At 54.7% G+C, this 25,349-nt stretch overlaps 1 protein-coding gene across 1 annotated transcript in view; it reads left to right on the top strand.

The window, feature by feature from the left end:
- Positions 1 to 2,840: 2,840 nt before the first annotated feature.
- Positions 2,841 to 25,349, top strand: part of SAMD11 (sterile alpha motif domain containing 11) — an 80,171-nt gene continuing 57,662 nt past the window's right edge. The window contains exons 1-2 of the mRNA XM_068212789.1: positions 2,841 to 3,640; positions 4,928 to 4,968. Of these exons, the coding sequence (XP_068068890.1) occupies positions 2,854 to 3,640; positions 4,928 to 4,968 (828 nt within the window). The 5' untranslated portion in view covers positions 2,841 to 2,853. The remainder of the gene's footprint in view (positions 3,641 to 4,927; positions 4,969 to 25,349) is intronic.

Raw genomic sequence — 25,349 nt, 5'->3', positions numbered from 1 at the left:
GGTTGAATAGTGGAGGAATATCCAGGATAAGTAATTTGTCCCTGAAACAGGTGATAGGATGTGGAGAAAAATCTTTCTCTCTTAAGTTTAAGAGCTGTGCTTGAAGCATTATCTCCACTTAGAAAACACTTTCTGGCACAGGTAACTCTTGGCAGTTGTTGATACATTTGACCTGAGAGAAAGGTTTTGTTTCAATCCGAGGTGATGTATCCCAGAGGTGGGGAACTGAGTGTTGAAAAATGATCACTATTTCCTCTGTTTGCTGTGGCAGAGCCTCTGTGAGCAAATTAAGAATCATGCTTTCACTTTGCCGAGCGCCCTGGAAACACACAACAAAAAGCCACGGAGATTCCTGCCCCCAGACTGGGAAACCTGTTCCAATTGCTCCGTGGGGAGTTTGCAGAGCATACCTGGCTCCCCCTCTAGCCACATGTGCATGGATTTGCGTAGTGCTCTCTGATCTGCTCTCCAGTGGTGAATCTGTTTACACTAATCCCAAAAGCTCTGCTATTAAAGAGGCTGGAGCTGAACAACTCCAGGCTCTGCTGCTGGGCTCAGCCAGCCAGGGCTCTCGCTCTTCACTGCAGGCAGGACTCCTTAGTGACTCCAGTGCTTGGAAGAGGCTGCTGGGATCAGTCTCAGTCTGTGCCTCTTGCACCCCCCCAAACTTCCCCGAGATCTGCCGGAGCATCTTCCCTGTGTGAGAAAGGTTCCTGCAGGATCGAGGCCACTCCTGTCCTGCTCTCCTGTGACCTCTCCTGGAGGAAACATGGAGCCTTCCCTTGGAGAAGGCTGTGGCCAAGCCGTCCCTGCACTTGGAGGTGGAGCTGCCCGTAGGAACGGAGGTGGAAGAGTAATAACCCTGATGGCTGTAAAGGGAGGAAGCTTTGAGAAAAAAATCCCCACTCCCTTATAAAAAGTGAAAGGAAATCAGGCCAGGAAGTCAAGTTCCAAAGAAGATGGAGTCAAGGGAAGTCTGAAGAAGGACCCAAGGCTCTCAAGAACCCAGAGAAGTTGCATGTGCCAGGAATGAAGGTTTCTGGGAGCTAAGAAAGGTTTCATGGGGGCCCCTCTGCCCTCCATCCAGAATCCTCTGACTGCCACAGAAATGTCTGTGTCTCCCACAGCCTCTTCCAAGCATTTTCCTTGGATCATTAGGTGATAATAGAAAGTGATTTTTCCCCTGTCATCTTGAGCAATCAGAAGCATTAAGAATAAGAGCCTAAGCCTGAAAGCCTAAATGAGAGGGTTTGATGGGTCTGTGGATCTGCCTCCTTCATTAGAGCCAGAAGCAAAGATGGATCCCAGAGCTGGAGTTCCTTGAGAATAAAATGGCAAGAAACAAGGACTGTGGTCAGGTAGCTCAGAAATGACCCTGCCAGCTCTGCCAGTGGCTGATGTCACACAGCAAAGCCACTTCTCCCTGTCTGGAAGGCAAGGTCAATCTGCCCCCAGCTCGCCCTGCAAGAAGGCAAGTCAGGGGACACGGCGTGGGACAAAGCTGGGAACTTTGTGTTGTTCTGGGAGCTCTGAGGCAGAGCTCACACAAAACTCGCACCGTTCTGCCACCTGGTAGAGACCCGTGGGCCACATTTCTTGTCCCATGTTTAGGGGAAGAATTTACTTTTGTTCCTCTCCTGGGTAGGATTCTTCCTGCCCAGTCGATCCCGTTTTGGCATCCAAAGGCAGGGAACTCCATCTTGCTGAGGTGACACATCCCTGTACCAACCACACAACTTCATTTTGGGCCACCTCGCCCTCTTGGGGCACTTCCACACGGACCTCGTGCCGTGTCTGCCACAGCTTGGGACAGAAAACAAATTCACCCGTGTGTCCTAAGCCTCCATCCATCCATCCATCCATCCATCCATCCATCCATCCATCCATCCATCCATCCATCCCTCCCTCCCTCCCTCCCTCCCTCCATGGAAAAGGGAAGGCTGGAGCCAGGTCCCAGCTGCCAGGGATTGCGAGCGTCGGGTGGGCAGCAGCGGGGCTGGGTCCCCCCCGGTCCCCCGGGCAGGCGGCAGCCGGCGCTGGCCCCGCCGTCCGTCGCTCACCCCCTCGCCGCCGCCGGCGCGGCGCTTCCCAGCGCCTCCGCTGTTTAAATGGGCCAAGTTAGAGAAGCGGCGGCGGCGGCGGCGGAGGGAAATCTTGTTTGGTCGGAGTCTCCGAACTGTGCGGTGACTTCTGAGCACCGATCAATACGTGTCTGTCCCGGCTCGGGGGCCCAGCCCAGCCCGGCGCGGCGCTCGGGGGCTGCGGGCGGCGGCGTGGGGAGCGCAGAGCTGGCGGGGATGGCACTGTAGATGTCCGTGTGTCTGTGCGTGTGTAGATGTGCTTATATTTATAGATATATATATATACACAGAGGGTATAAGGAGCGTAACACCGCGTTTCTTAAAATTTCCTGCAGGAGTGGGGATTAAAACTCAACTGGCGGGGATCAGAAAGGCTTCGGTGGGAGCGGGGCGAGTCTGCAGCGCGCAGGTGAAGGTGGGCGGCCCCGGGGAAAGTTCGCCGCCGCCCGGGTGTCTGGAGCCCCGCGGGCAGAGCCGGCACCGGCCGGGGCTCCGTCCTCCGGCGGGCGCCGGCGGGGCGGGGAGGGGTCGCGGAGCGGCGGCGGGGGCGCAGCGTTTAATTTTAATTATTGCATATAAATAAATAAACCAGGTGTCAGTTTAAAGGAAGCAGGGGGGCAGGGTGAAAAGGGGCTGGCTGGGCGGCGGGGAACCCTCCAGCCTGGCGAGAAGGTGGGTTGATCTAGGGGAATCAATAAGCTTTTTTTTTTTTTTTTTTTTTTTTTTTTCCTTAAACCAAAATAATGTCTACGGCAGCAGAGACCTCTCCGAGATGTCAGGTATTAGTCCGGAGGGGCAGATCTGCGAGCCACACAGCAGCTCCCGGGTCTACGGTACATTAGGCTCTCCGTGGGAGAGGGATCCCAGACAGCTCTGCTGGGGAGCCAGCCCAGGAGATTTGTTAGCGGGCTGCTCCGGGGGATACCAGCCACCTCCGGCACCCGAGCGCCAAAGGTGCTTGTGCTGCTGCTGCTGCTGCTGCTGGCGCATTTCATCCAAACTCCAGCCAGAGCGAGGGCAAGTTGAACCGGAGACATTGGAGCCGCTGTGCTTTGGAGAGACGAGGGCGCACGGGGAGCGCGCCGGCACCATGCCTGCTATCAAGAAGGAGCGACTTGACAGGGAAGAGATGGCCCTGGCAGCTTTTAACCAGCCCATGGAAACCTTACCTGACTACCTCGCGCCTCTGGCCGCCGCTGCCATTCCGGTGGTCACCCCGCACCCGCCGGCTTACGACCAGATCTTTGCCCACCGCGCGTACCTGGGCTTCCACGAGCCCCACCACCCCCACCCGCACCACCCCCACCACCTCCCCGAGGACCTGATGCTGGAGAGGTTTTCCTCCATCCCGGATTTCCAGCCCTTCTTTGACAACGGAGAGCCTTGCATCGAGGTGGAGTGCGGGGAGAACAAGGCGCTGCTCTACATCAATAAGTTGTGCCAAGGGAGCAAAGGACCCTCTATCCGGTACCGGGGAGAGTGGCTCACCCCCAACGAGTTCCAGTTCGTCAGCGGCAGAGAGACGGCCAAGGACTGGAAGCGCAGCATCAGGCACAAAGGTAAAGGCAGCGCTCGCCGTGTGCGGGGTCCCCGCGCCGCCCCGCTCCTCCTCACATCCTCCCTCTCGCCCCCGTGCTCGGGCAGCGGCACCCGCGGGGAGCCCAGCGCCGGGGAGCGTTCGCGGGGAGAGCCGAGCCCCCATCCCCTGCGGCCGTGCTCCCTCCCCCGCGCACCCCCGGCCGCTCTCTGCCGGATCCCCGCGCCCCGGTACCGCCGAACTTTCCCGAGCGGTTTGGGAACGGTTGCTTTTGGTTGGGGAGGGGGAGAGGGGGAGGATTTTTGGGAATGGGGGGGGGGTAAGATTTGGGGGGCTCCTCTCCGCCGGGGAGAAGTTTCATGTGGCGCGGGCGGAGACCTGAACAGCGGGCGGCTGGCGGGGTGCGGGCCCCGGGGCTCGGGGTGGTCGCCCACACGCCGCCCCTGCGAGCCGCCGGCGGTGGCGGTGGCGGAGCCGGCGCCGCGGGGAGCGGCAGCGCGGCCGGCCAGGCACCGGCGGGGCGGCGGGCGGGGCGGAGGGGGTGTTCCCCTCGCAGCTGGGTGGTGCGGGACCTCCGCGGCGCCGGCGGCTGCTGACGGGCGCCTGCCCTGCCTCCCTCCCCTCCCCGCCCGAGCCGGCGCCGCAGTCGCGGCTCCGCGGCGGAGCTGCTGCTGCGGGCGGCAGGTGGAGAGCGGGGCCGGGGGGGAGCGGCGGGGGCGGGCGGGCAGAGCCCGGGCGGCACGTAATGAGCTGAGAGCTGGAGGTGGCAGCCCGGGGGGCTGAGGAGCGATTAGGAGGTGACTGACACCTCGCCTCGCTTATTGATCGCCAGAGAGCGGGGGCAGCGCTCCGGGGCCGCGCTAATTTGTCGCCGCCTCGCGCGTCGCGCCCGTTTCTTTTATGGCTGGGCTCCTGCTGCCGTCGGGAAGCCTCAGTTGCTCTGGGGTGAGTCAGGAGGAGCGGACGGGAGGAGCAGCGGGAGGTGCCCGGGGCCGTGCCCGGTGCGGGGGCTGCGGGAGCGCCTCCGGCCGCGGCTCCCCGGGGCTGCGGCAGCGGCGGCACCGGCACCGAGCCCGGCGGGGCTGCGGGGGCTGTGCCCGGCTCCCCTCCGCGGGGACCTGCGGGGGAGAAACTTGGCTGCAGGGGCAGGCGGGGATGGGTGCTGGTAGGCAGGCGAGGGGAGGGCTGTTTGTATGGAAGCAGACGCGTGCCTCCCCCTCCCCCCTTCCCTAAATACTTTCCTTTTATAAACGTGCTGATTCTTTTTCTTCTTCTTCTTCTTCTGCTTTTTCTTCTCCTCTGCATATAGGGAAAAGTTTGAAGACTCTTATGTCCAAAGGAATCTTACAGGTACATCCTCCAATCTGTGATTGCCCTGGGTGTCGAATTTCGTCTCCAGTGGTAAGATTATTGTTAAACTATGTGCTTTAGTTAAGACATCTTCCCTCTCCTCTGCCTCCTAACCTTAAAAAAAAAAAAAAAAAAATCCCTTTGCTTCTGTGCTCGTGGAACCGTGATCTGTGAGGGTCATGGAGGCTGCCAGAGCCCTGCCTGCTCTGTGAGGGTTCCAGCAGCGTTAGAGAGGAGCCTGGAAGCAGAGCAGACGGGAAGAGCAGTGTTTGACCTGGAGGAAGCAGCACTCGGTGGGAATTTTTGGTTTTCAGGGGGAGCTGTGTGTGCGCAGAGGCAAATCGTGGAGGAGCCTCTTCCGTGTTCCCACCCCTTGGTTTTTCTGTGCATTGTGCACAGGTGTGAACGTGGCTAAATAAAGCAGAAGGGAAATGTAATTGCGCCCACGTGTTAGAGTCAGAGCAGGCACGGTTTATAAACCATCGGCTAGGTGAACTGCTTGAGGAACAACTCAAATGCTGATCTATGCCATGAGCATTGCTCATGGCATAGATCAGTTATGGCTTTTATAGAGCTTTCCTTTCCCAGCTTTTGGGTTCCTTGCTTTTATCCTGAGACTTCCAAAATCTCTCATCAGCATTTTCGTGGGAAAGATGTTGACGGTATAAATAAAAGGTGACTGAAATCGTAGTAAAGTAAGGCCTTAAAACAGTTCATTGTGTGTAAAAATAACCATGAAGTACAGTAACATCTAACTGGGAAGGCAGAGCTGTTGGTTTGGGGAACTGAAGCCGCTCTTGGTCTGAAAGAACAACGACTTAAAACATTGCCAGTAGCACTGTGGAAACAAATACAGGTGGAAATTTATGTGATTTTATCCACTGGAAAGCAACCATTTTTGATTTTGTTGCTTGCTTATGCTTGAGTGGACAGTCTGTGTTCAGATGCAGTGTCTCCGTGACTGGAAATGACAGAGCTGGGAGTTCCAGTCCTTCCTGCGTGGTGTCTCTGTGCGTGTGTGGCTGTGTTACAGATTCCCACATTCCCACGTGGAGGGGCTGGAGCAATAACCAACAGCTCCAGAAACGAGTGGGGAGATGTGTCCTGCCTGTGTGGTGTGGCAGCAGCCACCCCACAGCATTGCCTGGCATTTGACCCCAGGTGTGCTGAAACCTGGCTCTTGCCAGCTCCTGGAGTTGGTGGGACAGTGTGTGAGGTGGTGTAAGCAGCTTTCTCCAGCCGGCAGTTTTGTCTGTGTTGTCAGTTGTGTGGCTCAGAGCCAAAAATCTGCCGGTGACAGGGATGTGCTGCTGTTGTGGGGATGCTGAGAAGTGCCTGGCCAGGTGATGCTGTCTGCTGGACATTTTCTGGGCTAGCAGTAGCCAAAAGGTCATGCTGCACTTTCCTAGCAGCGGCATTTTCAGGAGTTGTGCAGGGCTAGGTGGGTTTCCAGATGGGAAGACAGCTGTGCATGAAACCAGTGTCTGGCACAGCCTTTGAGAACTGGGTTTGGAAAGCACAGATAGAGGGGAAAAAGAGGTTGGTGCAGTTTTGGGCAAGGAGAAATGAATCTTTCTGGACTTGCCTCCCACTGCTTCCCCAGCTGGGAAAGGGGTTTTGGATATCAGAATTTGCACAGCAAGGCCAGAGCCCAGTGAGGAGTTCTGTCAGAGCTGTTTCTCAATGCTCCCTGCACTTTCTGTGCTGTACTTAGCACATGTCCCCGACCAAAGGGCAGTTCCACATTTTGGACCTGCAGTCTTTTGGTAGTGTTTGTGGTAGCTACATCCACTGCACATCCAGAACAGTCACACAAGGAGGAGGACTAGGAATTGGGCATGGTTTATATTTCCCCATTTAGTGATTGCCCGCTCGAGCACCAAGCTGAGCTGAGATCCAAGGGTTGATTCTCCCCAAAAGTAGAAATGCTTTATATTTTATAGTGCAGCTGATAGAGACTTGCAGTGCCTGGTCCTTGAGTGATCCGGTGGGGGTGTGGAGATGGGGAGCTGATCCTGTCTGCAGCTGGTTCCACTGCTCTGAAATCAGCCCTCGGACAGCGGGAACAGGCCAGGGAAACTCGAGCAGTGCCTCTGGCAGGGGGCAAGGCAGCCGCCTTTAGGGGTCTGCGCCTCTGTGCATCTGCTCCGCACAGGCAGCGCTCCAGGGCTGAGCCCGGCTGTCGCTGCGGGAGCGGTGACCCCAGCGTGTCCCGTGGCAGCCCCGAGCAGCCCGGCGGCAGCGCCGGCGGCTCCGAGCCCTGCCCGGGTCCCGCCCGCGGTCGGGGGGAGAGAGGAGGGGTCGGTCTGGAGAGGAAATTGCAGCGAGCCGCGGCCCCCGGGCTGGCAGCGCCCCCGGGCCGGGCTGAGCCCTCCCCGCTCCCCGCAGGGCTCCGAGCCCCGCTGCCCCCCGGTGCCCCCCGGCCGCCGCTGGCGCCGCGTCCCCCGCCCGTGACCCGGAGGGGCCGGGGCTCGGCGCCCGCCCCCCGCCGCCCGCGCTGCTCGTTTGCTGCAGCTGCAGACGGGGCCGGCGCCGGGCCCCGCTCCGCCACCGACCGCCGGTTTCCTGCGCGGCTCGGGGGGAGCGGCCCCGCCGGCGCCTTCTCCCCCGGGCCGCCCCCGCGCCTCCATCCATCCATCCATCCATCCATCCATCCATCCATCCATCCCTCCATCCATCCCTCCCTCCCTCCCTCCCTCCCTCTATCCCTCCCTCTATCCCTTTATCCATCTCCCCTCCCTCCCTCCCTCGCTCCATCGCTCCATCCATCCCTTCATCCATCCATCCCTCTATCCCTCCCTCTATCCCTTTATCTATCCTCCCTGCATCCATCCATCCACTGCTCTATCCCTCCCTCCATCCACATTCCTCCATCCATCCATCCATCCATCCATCCATCCATCCATCCCTCCCTCCCTCCCTCCCTCCCTCTATCCCTTTATCCATCTCCCCTCCCTCCCACCATTGCTCCATCGCTCCATCCATCGCTCCATCCATCCATCCATCCATCCATCCCTCTATCCCTTCATCCATCCATCCTTCTATCCCTCCCTCCATCCTTTCATCCACATTCCTCCATCCGTCCATCCCTCCCTCCCTCCCTCCCCTGCACGCTGGGATGCAGGAAGGGCTCAGTGCCTTTCCCAGGGCCGAGGTGCAGGCACAGCCGTGGGGAAGCAGGGTCTGCCCCTGGCCTTTGTGCCCTCAGAGGTTTTTGCCATCTGGACGGCAGAATGGCACAGGTCCCTTCAGTTTGGGGAGGCACAGGATGCCAGACCTTCCCAGAGTGAGCTGCCAGATGTGGACAGGGCTCTCCCCCCACATTTGTACTTGTCAGTTTGGGGCAGGCACAGTTCATCTTGGAGCCCTGGATGGATTGCAGGCTGCTCTGGTGAAACCCATTCCCTCCAGGGTTCCCTCTGCTCCAAACCCTCCCCTGCATTCTCTCCATCTCTGCTTCCAGCCCGCAGCCAGGGCTGGAAGGGGCACTGGGCTCCTACAGCCAGAGGGAGGGGAGAACAGCTCTGAAATCCTTATTGATGAACCAAAATACCTCAGATTTGTGAAGCACAGCATCACAGGATAGCAGTGGAAGGACATACCTGAGCACTGGATTGTTTCCCTTATCAGAGCGTGGCTCTTGCTGTGTTTTCCATTCTCGTGGTGCTGCCTCTGAAAGGGAGTTAGGGCTGGAGGCTGGCTGCTCCTCATCCTCTTTTCCCATGGTTTCTTGGAGAGGGTGTCTGTTTGAAAGGTGGCCCTTATGGGGTTCAGGGTTTGGGGCACAGGTAGAGAAGGAAAGACCCATTTCCCCAAAGCTGTTGTGACACGGCCACCTTCAAACAAACCAAAACAAAAAGAGCGATAAGTGATGTTTGTGTCCATGTCCATCACACGCAGAGACACGGGGTGGGTGTGCACGGCTGGGGCACTGACAATGGCAATTCATTGCTTGCTGGGGCTGTGTTTTGCTCTTGGTTTGATTTATATGCGATTCCTTTTATTTGCTGCTTTTTGCTTTTCGTCATCGTGGTTGTTGTTTTCCTTTGCTGCCCTGTGGTTCAGGCGTCAGTCCAAGACTTTGTCAGGGATGGAAAGAGGAACTATCTGCTGCTAACTTCAAAAATGCCAGTAATGAGCAAAATCTGTTGTTTGGCCCTGAGGTTTCTGAGCCTTCTCCTGGTCCCTGTTTTGGGTGGAAGGCAGCTCCGTGTGACCCCAAAGAGGGGCTTTGTGTCACTCGTGGTGCTGGGCTCCTTTCTGTCCTTCCCTGGTGTTCCCCTCCTGGCTGCTCCACAGTTTCCTTGGAGAGCCAGGAGCAGAGCAGCTCCTGGGCAAGGAAGGGAGATCCCTGGGTTACTGAGCGTGGTGGGATCCAAATTCAGTGGCTTCCACCAAAAGGGGAATCTCCCGCACCGGGCACGACTCTTCCAGGAGAACTTTCCTATGGTAAGAGGACTTCGCCTGCTGGAGAATTTCCTTGGCTGTCTGCAGAAGCAGGATTAATTCTGAAATTTCACTGTTAACTGAATAGATGAGATTTGGGTTCCTTTCTGGGCTGCCACGGGCTTAGGGATGGGAGCTGGAGAGTGTTGGGGTTTGTGTGCAGGGGACTGTTTTCATAACTTTGCCTTTGTGTCCCTCAGGGCTGCCTCATGAATGTGGAAAAAGCCCCTCTGTAAAGCAGACTTATAAACCTCCAAATCCCCCCAAGGTCTTTGGCACAGTCTGTTGATTTTTATTTGTGGTTTCATGCTGATTTGGCTTGTTGCTTTTAATCCAGCACATTTTAGTTCAGGTTAGTGTTTGTTGGAGGTTTTGGAGATAGATGGGCTTTTTTTTTTTGTTTGTTTGGAGGGTTTTTTTTTTTTTGTTCTGTTTTGTTTTTTTAAAGGACTTGGCCCAGGTGGATTTTAACCTGTGTTGCACTGCAGACTTGCAAGTTCAAGTTGAATTCTTAAGTTGATTGAAACTCTGTCAGATTTCAGCTTTATGGAGGAGCTGGAGATAGGTGAATCCTGCTCTGAAGTGGGGTGAGGGACTCGCAGAGCCCATCCAGTGCTGGGCAGGGGTGCTGAGTTTGGCTCCAGCTCACAGGGCTCCTGCTCTGAGGGCAGTGGGAGCCTCTGTGCTGCTGCTGTCACACAAAGGTCCCTAAAACCCACTGCTCTGGGCTCAGAGAGCGCTTCCCAAAGGGGATTTTCAGGGGCAGACAGCTGGAAATGGGACTCAGCGTGGCTGGGAGAGGAGCTCTGAAATGCTCTGTGTGGTGGGAGTTACTGCTGATGGTCCCAGCTCTGCTCCTGGGCAGGGCACGCCACGCCGCCACTGTCAGGGGGCTGCACCAGGAAAAGGAGCAGTTGCTGCTCCGTACAGAGGCAAAACAAACCCAGATCAATGGCACTGAGAGTGCCAGCACAATGCTGAAGGATTTCATTTTGTGGATTATTAAATACCCTCTGGAAAGGAAAATATTAATTGGATTGCAGGCTTGTGAGTGAACAACGGAGATGTAGAAGCAGCTCTGGCTTAGGAAAATAATTTTATCTTACAGGAGGCTTTGAGGAGCTCCGGGGGGGGAGAGGTTTGCCCTGGTGCAGGAGCTGGGGTGAAGATCTCTGCTCTTCCAGGGAGCAGTGAGGAGACAATGGGGGCGAAAGGTCTGGTGTGATGGAAGGGCAGAGGAGGAGCCGGGTGTGAGGTCAGTGCTGCTTGTGGAAACCAGGCCAGGGAAGAGAGGGAAAGAAAATCCCTGCTGAGCTTGGTGTGGGAGGGTTCTGTGTGGAGGGAGCAGACCTTCTCCCGGGGTGCTCTAAGGCTGCACAGGGGATTCCTCACCCCACAACCAGCACGGGGTTGATTCCCTGAAGCGTCCTGGGCTCTGCTGCAGGAAAAGGCAATTTCTGAGCCCTCAGTCTGACCCAGGAAATTGGCAGCTGCAGCCAGCACTGCTGCCTGGTGCTGGAATTCTCCTCCTCTGAGGAAAAGAAAGTGAAGCCTGGGCAGAAAGACAAATAAATGCAGAGGAGCAGGGGAAGCAGCATCATCTCGTTAGTGCCGTGTCAAGGGCAGTGTAAAGGTGACACAGGAGAAGTAATTTTGCTGTCAAAATTATTTAGAGATGTCATTAAACTGCTCAGGGCTGTCTCTGGTGCTTCAGGGCACAGACACCTGGTTTTAATTTGCACTGCTCTGTGTCCAAACTCGCTGGCCTGGCTCAAAGGGAGCGGTGCTGGTGGCAAAAGCCTTCAGTGAACTGGGAGCTGGAAGGCAAAGGGTGGCCAGGAGCAGGATGAACTCCCTCATAAACTTCGTTAATTTAAAACTATCAATCATGCAGGGATGATGAACTTTCCAGAGTGCTCGTTCTGGTTCAGTTATGGGACAGGGAGAGCAGAGAGCAGATTCCTGCTGGGAACCTGCTGGAGGTGTCCAGGGCCAGGTGGGACAGGGCTTGGAGCAGCCTGGGATAGTGGAAGGTGTCCCTGCCATGCCAGGGGTGCAATTTAAGGTTCCTCCCAAGCCAAACCAGTCTGGGGTTTTATGATTGGCCTTGGACTTTGGAAAAGAAATCCCCTCTGTTTTTATTTAATTACTGCTTTGCCAAAATACTACGCTTAAAAAATCACTTTGTTTGCTCTTTTTTTTTTCTGTTTTTACCTCGTTTGTTTGCTTTTGTGGGGTTTGTTTGTTTGTTTGCTTTTCCTTCCCTCCTCCCCCCTCCTGCCTTGTCCTGCCCTGTTTCTCCTGTGCCCAGTTTTTCCTTGATCTGGAAAATATTTTGCTCCTCAGGAGTCCTGTTCGGCATCTTCCCTCCCTTCTCCCCTCTATGGAAACGCATCATCTTCACCTCCCCAGCTGAAGAATCCACCGCCCTCCCCATTTCAGGGCTGCTTTTTCCTGTTAGGACACGCTCAGCTCCCTCCCCGGGCAGATGTCACTGCAGCCCCTCTGTCCCAAACTGGTGTTTTCCAGCTGAGGGCCGGGAAATCCTCTGAAGGGTTCACGAGTGCTGCAGCATCAGGTGCAGCCTGAAAATAAACCAGAGCAGCTCTGCTGGGGCAGTGGAGGTGTCTTTGTCCACACCCCTGCTCTGCCAGGGCACTGCGTTTCCTTCCTGTTGTTTTTGGCTCTTGTTTTAGCCAGAGCAGTGAGGACAGGGAGGAAATCACACATTCCCCTGGGTCAGAAATACAGTCTGGAAGGGGGTTCTCTTGTAACAGTGTCTGAGGATGAGGAGGGATCAATGCAGGGAATTCCCAAGCACTGAAAAGTTCCTGCTCATTTATTTTGCCTCTAGCCCATGGGAAAATTGTAGCTTTTTCTTTATTTTGCACATGGATACAAAGCCACAGGATCTGGGAAGGCCACCAAGCCCAAATTTGCCCTGTTTTTGGATTAGCTGCACAGAAACGGTGCTGCACATCAAATCCCTCATTTTCAGATGTCAGGAAGCTTCGATCCCTGTGCAGAGCAGGTTCTTTAGTCTCCTACATCTCCAGCTGGGAGGAAACTCACAGGAGCACTCAGCAAACTGCCCGGTCACTGGAGGCAGTGTCACCTTGGGGTGACATCCACAGGCACCAGCCAGGGCTGAGAACGGGGATTCCAGGGAACTGGGATGCAGGAAACCTTGAGAGCTTCTGGTGATGGAAGAGCCACAGGGCAGAAAATAGAGAAAAACGTGGAAGATTTCTGGTGACAGAACTGCAGCAAAGTTGTGTTTCTTGGAGCTGGTGCCCAGTTCAGTGCTGGGATTGATTTCAACAGCAGCTCAGGGATTTTAAAGGACTCCAGCACCTCTAAATCAGCACAGCTCCTGGGTAGGAAACTTGGCTGTTCCCTCTGAAGAGCCAGAGTTCCCTGCCTGGAGCGTCCTGGCCTGGGGTTTGTGTCGATCAGAGCTCTGGGATGGATCCCACCCCAGCTCCTGCTGCTCCTGCCCAGCTCTGCCCATCAAACCTCGGGAGCTCCCCTGTAACCCCAGCCCTGCCTTTTATCCCGAGATGGATGTGATAGGTGCCACTGGCTGTGGGAGCTGCTTTTGCTGGGTTGCCAGGGCAACCAGAGATGGCCCCTGAAGACAGGAAAGGGCAAACATTCCTTTCTGCTACAGTCTGGAGCATCAGTGATTGAATGAGATTAGATGGAATTAGATAATCCTGAAATTCTCAGTGATTTGACGCCAGACCTTTATTAAATAAGTAAAAGTACCAGCCCTTATAATAAAAATGAATTCTTTTAGATCAATAACTTTCCCCACTGCTTGTCACAGCTGTGATTCTTGAGATCTCTTTTTCTGTGGCATGGGGTGAACCACACAATCCTGCCTTTTTTAAATTTATTTTTTTTTCTTCTCCCAGAAGGGACAATAATATCAATTCCTCTTTTATTTCCCCCTTGTGATTCACCCACTTAACCCTAAAGTACCCTTGCAGAGGAAGGCACTGCAGGGTCCTTCAGGGATGATTCAGTGCACTGGAATTTACAGCTCTGGGGTTACTTAAACACTGCACACCATTACTCTTAGCTATTGTAATGTTTTAGAGTTGAAGAGAGAAAATGAAAATACATGAAAATGTGCCATGAATGGCTGGGCAGTTTTTTGTTCCTTGTGTGTCCCAACTCTGGGGCCTCATCCATGCCTGTTCCTGCTGGCTGCAGAGGGACTGATAACATCGTGGTCACATCTCCAGTGGAAGTGGGTTGAAATGTGGGTTGAAACGTGAGTGCAGGGTGCCCTCTGATCACAGGCAGGCAGGATTTCCACCGGGCTAACCCCTGGCTTCCTTTTCATCCTCAGACTGGCAGGGATCCGCTGTGCCCCACAGGACACCCGGCAGAGCATGGAGAATTTGGGGTTCTGGCCCTCAGGCAGCTCTGGTTTCTATCAGGCTGTGTTGGCCCTTCCAGAGCAGAGGGTTGATTTATTCAGAGAGGTTTTTTATTTTTTTTTTGTGGTGCAGCTCCAGACACCCCTGCTTGAGGGTATTGCAGGCACAGTGGACAGTTCACAGTCTCACAGCAGAGCCTGGCTGCTCCTCTGCAGAATGCTTTTAATTCTGAATTAAAATCCAATTCATTTTCCAATTCCTGCATTAGCAGTGTGATTTCTTAAAACATCTTTGGCTGTAAATTCATGAGCTGCTCATGCAGGTCTGGATCTGGACTCGTTTGTATCAGCAGTGTGGATCTGGGTGGGTTTTTTTTGGGTTTTTTTTTTTTTTTTTTTAAGTCTCACCTTGCTGTGATGGATTTCTCAGGCATAAGTTCATTTAAGAGTAATTCCGTGAGGCTGGGGGCCATTTCTGTCCCCTGGCGTGTGCAGAGGGCAGAAATCATCCTTGCTTTGGGAGGATTTAGTTCTGCCTTTGATGTGTCTGCTGTTGTCTTTAAATCACTGTAGGACCTGCAAAAAGTGTGTTTAAAGGATATTTGAAATGATGTGCTCCAAGTTGCTGTGCTTTTCCTTCAGCTGAAAAACTTCTGTCCTGAGGGTCATTCTGGTGGTGTGGTGGGACTCCTCCGAGCCCCTGCACTGCTTTTCCTCTGGAAACAGGAGAGAAAACTCATTTTCCCCCCTCATATCATAAGGAAATACTGACAAGGAGCAAAGTGAGAGAGAGGGAAGGACAGAGGAGGCTGAGAAATGGGTGTTCAAGGCAAATTGATCTGCACTGGGAAAAGCCCCACCCTGACCAGCAGGAGAACAGGACAAGGTGCTCATTTTTAGGGTCCTGGAATGGTTTGGGTTGGAAGGGACCTCAAACCCCTTAAATCTCATTCCAGCCCCTGGGCAGGGGCACCTTCCCCAGCCCAGGCTGTTTGGGGGATTCAGGCAGGCAGAATTCTCCCTTGCAGGGCCCTGATTCCACATTCAGGAAGTTGTGTGGTGTCAGAGCAAATACCTCGCAGAAATCCAAGCACATTATGTTGGCACTATTGTCTCAGCAAAAAAAGATATATTGGTTTAACATATTTTCCATTAACAAGCTTTAATTTGCATAAATTATATCACCCTCTGTTAATTTATTATTACTTGTTCTGTTTCCTCTATTTCATTATTTCTCCTGGGGGTTATAAAATTACTTGGATTATTCTGCTTAAGCTTTTTAAAATACAGTCACAGTGCTGTGTTTTCCCATTTACCTTGTATTTCCTCATTGTTCTGAGGCTCATTAAAAATCTGAGTGAAGTGTCTCAGGAACTTCCCTGAATGAGAATCCTGAAAGTCTTTGAGAGCAACGTACCCGAGTTTGCTGATTTAAACCCGTATCATTTTGGAAGTTTCTGTTTGGACACCTCCTCATTCACTGCTGGAATGAGAAGTATTCCATGTCCAGGCTGTGTCAGAGCTGGCTTTTTCTGCCAGTGCAGAAACAAAACCAGGTTTGTGTGGGAAGAGGAAGGAGGGGAAGAGGTGAGGGACAGGGAGCCTCAGCAGCTCAGGTGGCCCCAGCCTTGTCCTGCAGAGCTCTCCCTCTCTGGGAGCTGCTGAGGCAGAGGGGAGAAAAGCCACGTGTTGGCTCTGAGCAGGAGACAGCAGGTGAGGGGCAGCAGCTCAGGAGCTGCCAGTGCCCATTCCTGGCTCCAAAGAGCATTCCCGGGGTGGGAAGGGCAGCAGGGGCGCCAGCCCAGGGCTGTGCCTGGCACTCAGCTCTGGGACCGTCCTCCGGGGCAGGTGCAGCCCCCCTGGTGCCCTTGCCTTGTCCCTGTGCCAGCTGCCCTCCTGGGCTGGGTAAATGACACCCAGGGATCAGCCCGCGATGAGTGCCCTCCCAGGGGGCTGAATTTCCTGCTGCCCAAATCCCACCTTGGCTGCCTCAGTGAAAGAATCCGCAGTTATTGCTCCTTTCGCTCGGGTTTTTACGATGCTGCTCTTGTCTTTTGTTTACCTTCCCCACTTCAAACGCGATTTCAGAGGGGATTTTTCTGGAGTTCCAGCTGGCGCCCAGTGTCCAAACAAAGCCAGTTGTGTGCCTGGTGTTGCTTTGCTCCTGCTGTGTTTGGGAAGGGCTCACCTGCCTCGGCAGCGTGCACAGGGAGATCCAGCTGAGCCTCTGGGAAGCTCTGCAGGGATTTGTCCTTCTGATCCCTGTTTATTTTAATGGGGCATTTACTTCTCAGGAGCTGTCTGTCAGACCTGAGCTGGTGTCTCCAGAACTAAGGGGTGTAAGAGTGTGACCCTAGTTTGATTTAACCCCTGTTTTGGCTGTTTCTCCATCAGAATTTGGGTTTGAGTTGGGTTTTGCCTGTGCAGAGATTACCCTGTGGAGTTCAGGGGATGTTGTGCTGTGCTCTGACGTTTGTATTTTACTTTTGCTTTGAGCTGGAGTGAGGGAAATCCAGAGAAAGATTCCTGGAGCAGGATTTTTTCATGGCAGGGCTGTCCTGAGCTGGGGACAGGAATTCCTGGAGCAGGATCTGTCCATGGCAGGAATTCCTGGAGCAGGATTTTTTTCATGGCAGGGCTGTCCTGAGCTGGGGACAAGAATTCCTGGAGCAGGATCTGTCCATGGCAGGAATTCCTGGAGCAGGATTTTTTTCATGGCAGGGCTGTCCTGAGCTGGGGACAGGAATTCCTGGAGCAGGATCTGTCCATGGCAGGAATTCCTGGAGCAGGATTCCTCCTTGGCCTTTGAAGCAGGTGTCACCCTGGCACTGGGTGTCGGCAGGGGACAGCCAAAGCTGTGAACTGCAGGTGGTGACTCCTGCAGGAGGAAGATGTGATGGAAAACACGCCCAGGGTGGGATTTCACTTTCCCTTTGCCAGCCTCCTCCAGTGCAGGTGCTCCTGGGGTGACCCAGAGCTGCTTAGCAGAGCACAAGAGGATCAGGAGGCCTCCGAGGAGTCTGTGTCTGCTGCAGCTGCAGGGGGGGAATTAGGATTGGCAATGTCATTGGTAGAGCTTGTGTTTGGCCAGGGTTTTGTGTTTTAAGAGGCCTGGAAAATCAGCAAGTAAATATTACACTGGGGCTCGGTTTGCTGTGCAGGAAGGAGGGGAGGAGTGGTGCCTGTGGTCTCACCGCTCCCCTCCTCAGCAGGCTCGGCACAGGTGTGTTGTACCTGAATTTGCCCAGGTAGAACTCCATCCAGGGACTTGCCAAGCCCAGCTCAGCGTCATTCCAGCAGGGAAGGAGCCCCAGCCTGGGGTGATTGACTCGTGCAGGACAAGCCCAGAGTGTTCACTCGGAAAGCTCTGTGGTTTTACTTGGCTTTCTGCAGATGTGCTGGCTTTTAAAGCAGGGCACGGCAGCTGCAGAATGGCCATCAGCAAAATCCAATTCTGCAGCAAGTTCTGTTTTGAAAATTAAGGAAATCTCCGAGACTCCCAAACAGTTGAGGGCACAGCGTGTCAGTGTGGGTCTGTGTACAGCAGATGAGGGCCGGGGGCTCTGGGGGAAGGAGCTGCTGGAATTCCTTCAGGAATCCCCAGCTTTGCTGTGCCGTGCCCCTGCTGCAAGGCTCTGTCCATGGTGTCGGTGCTGCTGCTGCCAGACCGCCCTGGCCCAGCTCTGCTTCCCCCCTGGGGAATTCCTCAGTGCCCCAGAGGGGAGAGGCCATTTCCAGATAAAACGTTCCACCTTCAGAACTTCCCCTCTGCTTTACTCCAATTAACTTTGGTTCTGGTTTTCACTCCCATGTGAGATTAGGGGTTTTTTCGCCTTCTCAGAAAACTCTTCCCTCTGGCATTGCTTCTTTTTCTTTCTTCCCTTCCAGCTTCTTGTTTTTCACTCTTTTGATGAATTATTTACCTCTCTAGTATTACTTTTTTTAATATTCTCTTTGTGTTTACCTTCAAAACACACAGCTCCCAACACTTCCTGCATCCTCCCGTCTCGTTGGGGAGCCACTGTAATTCTTGGTCATTCATTTCCCAGTGTTATTTATAAATTCAAATGTTGTAAAACCCTGTGGTGTCACCTGGTGGGGCTCCCAGTGTGCTGAGCCAGCTGGGTGTGTGTTCCTGGTGATTTTTGGAGTATGGGGCTTTATCCTTTGCAGCTGGGTGTGTGTTCCTGGGGGTCCAGGGGTTAATCCTTTGGGTTTGTTGGCGCTCACAGTGTCAGGGATCTGTGGTTCTGGTGCTGGGAGTGACCCCAGGTGCTGGCAGAACACACCTGAGAGCAGGCAGGGTTGTGCTGGGGCCAGGATGAGTCCCCTCAGGTGTGCCCCACCTTCCTGGGGCTCCAGCACCTCAGGTGTGCCCCACCTTCCTGGGGCTCCAGCACCTCAGGTGTGCCCCACCTTCCTGGGGCTCCCAGCATCTCAGGTGAGCCCCACCTTCCTGGGGCTCCAGCACCTCAGGTGTGCCCCACCTTCCTGGGGCTCCAGCACCTCAGGTGTGCCCCACCTTCCTGGGGCTCCAGCACCTCAGGTGTGCCCCACCTTCCTGGGGCTCCAGCACCTCAGGTGAGCCCCACCTTCCTGGGGCTCCAGCACCTCAGGTGTGCCCCACCTTCCTGGGGCTCCAGCACCTCAGGTGTGCCCCACTTTCCTGGGGCTCCAGCATCTCAGGTGAGCCCCACCTTCCTGGGGCTCCTGCATCTCAGGTGTGCCCCACCTTCCTGGGGCTCCAGCACCTCAGGTGTGCCCCACCTTCCTGGGGCTCCCAGCATCTCAGGTGTGCCCCACCTTCCTGGGGCTCCAGCACCTCAGGTGTGCCCCACCTTCCTGGGGCTCCAGCATCTCAGGTGTGCCCCAACTTCCTGGGGCTCCAGCATCTCAGGTGTGCCCCACCTTCCCGGGGCTCCAGCACCTCAGGTGTGCCCCACCTTCCTGGGGCTCCAGCATCTCAGGTGAGCCCCACCTTCCTGGGGCTCCCAGCATCTCAGGTGTGCCCCACCTTCCTGGGGCTCCAGCATCTCAGGTGTGCCCCACCTTCCTGGGGCTCCCAGCCCCTGTCCCCTCAGGTGAGCCCCACCTTCCTGGGGCTCCCAGCACCTCAGGTGAGCCCCACCTTCCTGGGGCTCCAGCACCTCAGGTGAGCCCCACCTTCCTGGGGCTCCAGCATCTCAGGTGAGCCCCACCTTCCTGGGGCTCCAGCACCTCAGGTGTGCCCCACCTTCCTGGGGCTCCCAGCACCTGTCCCCTCAGGTGTGCCCCACCTTCCTCTCAGCATCCCCCGGGGCTGGGGGCAGCTCAGTCCTGAGCAGTGCCAGGAGCTCGGGGGGGCTGCACCAGCCCAGGCAGGGATTTGGAGTTTCCCTGACACCCCCAGCCCCTCTCCCCGCTCATGAATTCACTCCGTGCCTCAGCTGGGAGCACGAGCTCCAGCTCCAGTACCAGCAGTTGCTCAGAACGAGTTAATTTTTTATTGGATTTGAGTCAGGCTTCGTGGGCCCGAGCCACCCCCGGCCGGAGCCACAGGCAGCCGGGACTGGCTGCAGATAATTGACTTTCTGTGCTGTGGCCACCTCCATCAGATTCACCTGAGAAACCTCCCCGGCTCTGCCTCTCTGGCCCTCACGGGCTCAGCTGTCAGGAGGAATTAAATTAAACAAATTAAACAAATTAAAGATGCCCCCCCTCAGCCCTGGGGCTGTTAACCCCCGCTGCAGACAAACAAAAAGCAGAATAACTCCGCTCTGGAGCCTGCTCCAGCCCAGGGCAGTCCCACACCTGCAGTGACCTCCAGAACGGGCTCCAGGCTGTGCCCCAAAGTCCTTCCCTGCTGCGGGGGTGAGGTGTGTGTGGGGCTGCTGCTGTGGCAGTCCTGCAGCTCCTGCCCACAGATCACACCAGGGCACCTCAGCCCAGCTGCTCTCCTGGAAGCCTCCCCGGCTCCTCCTCCTCTTCCCTGCCAAGTAACAGGATCCAGGTGAAAAAAGGGCCTTGAGGGTGTCCCCAAAGGCTGTGATGAGCAGGGACGTGGCCAGTCCCCAAAGGCTGTGATGAGCAGGGACGTGGCCAGTCCCCAAAGGCTGTGATGAGCAGGGACGTGGCCAGTCCCCAAAGGCTGTGATGAGCAGGGACCTGGCCAGTCTCCAAAGGCTGTGAGTAGCCACTCCAGCCCTGCCCTCTGTCCCCAGCTCCTTCACCTGCGTTTCCTTGGCCTTGTGGCCGCCTGATCCCGGGACGGAATCTCTTTTAAAACAACTTATTCCCACTATTCTGTAGAATGCCTTGGTGTGGTACCAATGTTTGCTTCCAGCAGCCTCCTCCCTCTGTGGTCAGGGTAAAAATAAAAACCCCAAACCCTCCAGTTGTGCTTGGAGCCCTTTGCCATCCATCAGCCAGGGGTCACAGGAACTGCAGCTCATGTGCTCAGGTCTCGAAACCTGCAGGAAATCAGTCTTGGTTACACGTGAAATAAAGCAGTCTATGGGGAAAATAACCATAAATGTTCATTATTTGTACAGGAAAATCAATTTGTAGGCCAATTGACCAAATAAAGTAATACAATTTGCTGGGAAATCCCCCAGGTGTGGCAGGCAAATCGCAGAGCAGGGATGGAGGCTGAGGTTTGTGTGGGGAATGAGGGGTGGGAGGGATGTGGGACTGAGGTTTGTGTGGGGAATGAGGGGTGGGAGGGATGTGGGACTGAGGTTTGTGTGGGGAATGAGGGGTGGGAGGGACATGAGACTGAGAAAAGGAGTGAAACTGCAGAAAAGGGCACAGCCCGTCGGGGGAGAGGTACCAGGGAGAGGGGGAAATGGCCTCTTTCGGTGGTTTTGCATCATTCAGTGTGTGATACCAAGGAAGGTGCTGTGGGGAGGGGATGGAGGAGCAGGGGGACAGGGGCAGGGACAGCCCTGAGAGCTGCTCTCCTCTTTTTCTGCTGCTCCAGAGGTGCAGCAGCAAGAAGTGGGAAGAGAAGGGGAAATGTCTGAAAGCATCCATGCCCTTTGCTCCTTGTCTCTTCACCTGAGAGGTGGAGCAGGCAAGGAAAGACAAAAAGGGAAAAATCTGTAAGTTTTGCCTTTATTTAGGAGACAGCAACAGTGTTCCACTCTCAGCTGGTGTAAGTTGACTTTTGCTCCGTCAGAACTGACTTACATTGCCTCAGGACCTGGCTTCACATCTCTGCTTCCTTCTTTGCAACCTCAGGCTGAAAGGGACAGAGTCATTTGATGTGGAAACAGACACAGAAAACAAAGAGCAGGACACTTTGCAGCCTCCTTCCAAAGAGGTTTTGAAAACAGGTAGCTCCAAAGGCCTGATAGATTTTCTGTCTTAGACCTACCTCCCTTCAAAGCCTGGAAATTCCAATTGGCTTTTCCCAGAAAAGCGTGGCTCTCGCTCTATTAACAGATTATCCTTTGGGCTTTATAACTCACTGAGAGATTCTAAATGGGAAATGTTCCCCTCTGTTCCCAGATCTTGTTCATCTGTTTCTTTAGGGCTTCACAAAGCCACGTTGTTAATTTTGATGGGAAGAGCTGCAGCTTCCCTTCTGGGCAACTTTCTTTTGGGTTAAAACTTCCATGTTTTCTTCAGTTACAGCGGGACCCAGTTTCTCTGCCTCCACACATCATCCTGTGCCCCAGAGAACCAGGATGAAGCCCACGAAGAGGGCGAGGGACGGGGACAAGGCAGGGAATGTGTTGGTGGTGGCTTTTGTGGCAGGAGCCTGAGCACGAGGAGGTCGAGGGCGTTGCTGGGGATTACTCAGGGAAATTGTGGTCAAGGGTGATTTTCTTCTCTCGTGCACTTGGAGATGAAATGCCCCAAACACGAGCTGGGCTCTGTGCTGGAGCTGAGCTGCTCTCTGAACCAGCTGCTGGCAGCCCAGCCCTCACTGAGGGTGGCTCTGCTGGGGACAGCTGTCCCCAAGGTCTGCTGTCCCCTGGTCCCAGCGGTGGCGCCTGTCTGCCTGTGCCCCATTTCTCTGCTTTCGTCCTCCTCCAGTCACTGCCAGGGTCTGTAAAGCCCTTCCATGGCACTGGTGAGGGATGTCACAGTCCCCAAGAGCTGGGAGAGTCCTCCTGCTCTGCCCTGCCTTCGTGTTCTGCCTGGCCATTGCCTGACCACCGGGCTCCTCCGTCAGCTCTCCCCTGCAGACAGCCTGACCGGCCTTCCCAGGAATTCTGCCTCTTGCCCGCTTTGTTTGGAAAGTTGAGCTGAGCTGGTTTTTCTTCAGAGAAGCCACTCTTTAATAATTACTCTTCAATAATTGCTGGCTGTTCCCCTCCTGGTCCCTCTTGCTTTGGGCCCTCCCTCCTGTGCTGGAGCAGTTCCAGTGTGGCACTGGTGGCACTGGGAGGAGATGATGGAGGATAAACCTGTCAGTGCCCAGGTGACAGGGCTGGGAGGGGATGCCTTGGGACCTGTTTATTCATGTGCTCATCACCAAACGCTGGGCCAGGAGGTGGGATGGGAGCCTGGCCACCTCCGGCTGCCCGTGACCTCTGCTGGGATGCAGATCCTGGAGAGCCCAGGGCTGGATTTGCTACTGGAACAGCGGGGCTGGGAGCACACTGGGCTAATGAAGGCCCAGGGGACAGGGCAGGATTATCCTGGAAGGCAACCTGACCCTCTCGGAGGTGTTTACACTAATCACAGCTGAAGGTAAATGCAAACTCTGCCAGTTATTCTGCAGGGGGATGTGTGGTCCCCACTGCTGTGTAATGTCCCTAATTAAAGCCATTCCGCCAGGTTTGTTATTTGGAAAGGCAAAAGAAAAATATCCCAGGCTCTCTGAACCTCCCCCTTTCCTTTCCCGTATCTTTATTATCAATAAAAAGAGAGAGAAAATGCCGGCTGGGCTTGAGGATTTCCTTCACATATGGAAGAGATTTAGAATTCTCCTGCTCCCAGCACTGGCAGCTCCCAAACCTCCCCCAGCATTCCCTGTCTGCTCCCTGTGTTTCCCAGCCTTACCTGTGAACGAGGAATGCATGGGCTGGTTTCTCCTGCAGGTTTTTTTATCCAGCAGTAATTATTTTTGAGGGTTGAATCACAGGCACGTGAATCATCTTGCTAACAGCTTTGATATTTTCACGTGGGAGCAAATTCTTGGGGCATTTGCATTTGTGTGCCTTTTTGGTGGCCCTGGCTTGGCTGCCCTGTGTCCCCAGGGACTGCACCTGCTCCTCTCGGGGTCAGTTCCCACTGGGATCAGCTCTCCAGGCTTTCACTGGACTGCCAAACCTCTGCTTTCATCTGCACTGTTGTTTTTATTTTGTTCTGTGGAGCTCTTTTTGCCTGGCAGCACTCTCTATCTTGGTCTTTCCGTGGCTGGGATCAATTAAATTCTCACCAGGGGCTGTCCTGGCCAGGGCCCTGCCCATCCCATCCCATCCCATCCCATCCCATCCCATCCGGCCCTGCTGCAGCAGCTCCCAGGGCAGGAACTCCTTCTCCTTCTCCTTCTCTTGTCCCCAAGGCTCTTGTGCAACTCCTTGGGTTTGGGGATTCTTGGCTGGGAGGCCCCAGCTCTGGGAGGGGTTGGATGGAGCAGGGTTTGGTTTTGTAACTCCTCTGACCCCGCAGAGAAGGGAGCAAACCCCCCCAGTGCTTCCCACCTTGCTGATGCTCCTTTCCTCTCGTGACAGAAAGGTCAGGCTTCCAGACTGCTCCACTCCCAGGCCCTGCTGCTGTTCCCAAATTCGTGGGGTTTTTTTGTTTTTTTTTTTTTTTTTAGTTGCAGCTGCATCTCTGGACTTGGGTAACCTTAAATAATGTGCTGGGACCCATCTGATTTTTCCCGGGGAAAGGAAGTATTCCTGGTGATTGTGATTTTTTTTTTTTTTAAACAAAGCCACCCTCCACCCTGACAATACTTCAGAGGCAGTGAGAGCAGTTAATGGTGTCAGAAGACCCTGGTGGGATGGGGTGGGGAGGCAGGAGCAGAGGGGAAGGGGGGTTACTGACTCCAGCTCCAGCTGTGCCTCGTTAGCTGCAACCAGAACCCACAAAATTCATCTTGAGCGAGGTGTGAAGGGAGGGGAGCATCGAGACCAGGCTGTTCTTCTGTGCCCTCAGCCCTCGCAGGGGCTTTGGAGGACTGTGGAGAGGAATGATTAATTAAAGAGAGGAAAAGGGATGCTCTGCTCCCCATCCGAGGGCTGGGAGAGGAGGATACAGCCTCCAGGAGGTTCCCTGAGCTGAACCAGTGTTGGGAAGCACCTCTGGCTCCTCTCAGGCATTGCTGAGGTTGTTGCAGGGCTCCTGGGCCATAATTCTGCATCAACACCTGCCCTGCCCGTTCCCTCCCAGGTGTGTGTGGAGAGCTGCTCCTCGCTGGGGATGTTCTGGGGAGGATTTTGTGTTTGCAGCTCGGACCAGAGCCCTTCCCAGGCAATGGCAAGACAATTGATTTTGGAGCAGGTTCTGGGCCAGGCTTCTGGCTACGTTTGTGCCTAATTTGAAAGTGATGTGTGTCTGCTGGTGGATTCCTCTAAGCAGATTAGGGAAGTGCAATTGATTCCAAACTGGCTATAGATGAGTATAAAAGGCAAAATTGATTGGCTCCGTCTGTTTTAATTTTCTGGGGACGTAGTAAATAAATAAATAAATAAAACACCCTCCAAACCTGAGGGTAAACACACAAAGCAAACAGGGCTTGTAAAATTGTGCTGTTAGGGCCGAAATTCTGGAATTCACAAGGAGCAGCCCTGGTTCTTCTCCCCTTTTGGCTGAGTTTGCTCCTGGTCCTGAGGTGGCTTTGGGCAGAGGCTGCCCTGGGGGCACATCCCCTGTGTGCCCAGGGAGGGGCAGGACTGGAAAAGCACCTTGAACCCAAAAAGTGTCTGAGGGCAAGAGATGCACAGCTCATAAAGCGCGTGGTTTCCCCCACGTTTCCCCAGTTTTATGCCATTTTTGGCCTGCTGCTCACAGACTGTTCCTGGCTGGGACCTGCAGCTCAGGGGGAAAAGCCACTGTGGCTCCTGGGGTGATGCCTTCCAGATGGGTTTAGCTCGTTATCACAGCGATTAGGGCTGCCCTTAACGACCACAACTGGAATTTATTGACAGGGGTAAACAGGTTTTTGTTTGGTATTTGTGGAAAGTTCTTAATTTGTTTAATTAAAAAAACCTGGGCTCTCATATCAGGGCTCCTCCCCTGCAGAGAGCCTGACTGGTTTTCCCAGGACTTCTGCCTTTTGCCAGGTTTATTTGGAAAGTTGAAATCAGTTTTTTTCCAGAGAAGCTGTTGCTCTCTAGGTGTCCTGAGCATTTACTGGCCCTGTTCACACACCTTTCTCCCTGTCCAGAGAATGGGCACAGAGCTGTGGCCTCGCTTGCCCTCGCTGAGGTTCCTGTCCCAGTTCCGCGATTTTACTGCCTAAAATTACAGATTCTCTGGGGCAGTGGCACTGCAGCCTCCCTGGTTTCCAGGGTGTTTCCCTGCTGCTGGCAGGTGTCCCTTTCCAGCCCTGGATCACCTGGAGCATGACTTCCCTGGGCTGCTGGCAAAGCTTTAATTGAATGGTGAC

Source organism: Anomalospiza imberbis, chromosome 23, assembly GCF_031753505.1.
Source record: "Anomalospiza imberbis isolate Cuckoo-Finch-1a 21T00152 chromosome 23, ASM3175350v1, whole genome shotgun sequence".
NCBI classification, from domain to species: Eukaryota; Metazoa; Chordata; class Aves; order Passeriformes; family Viduidae; genus Anomalospiza; species Anomalospiza imberbis.
This window is presented reverse-complemented; position numbering and strand designations above follow the sequence as displayed.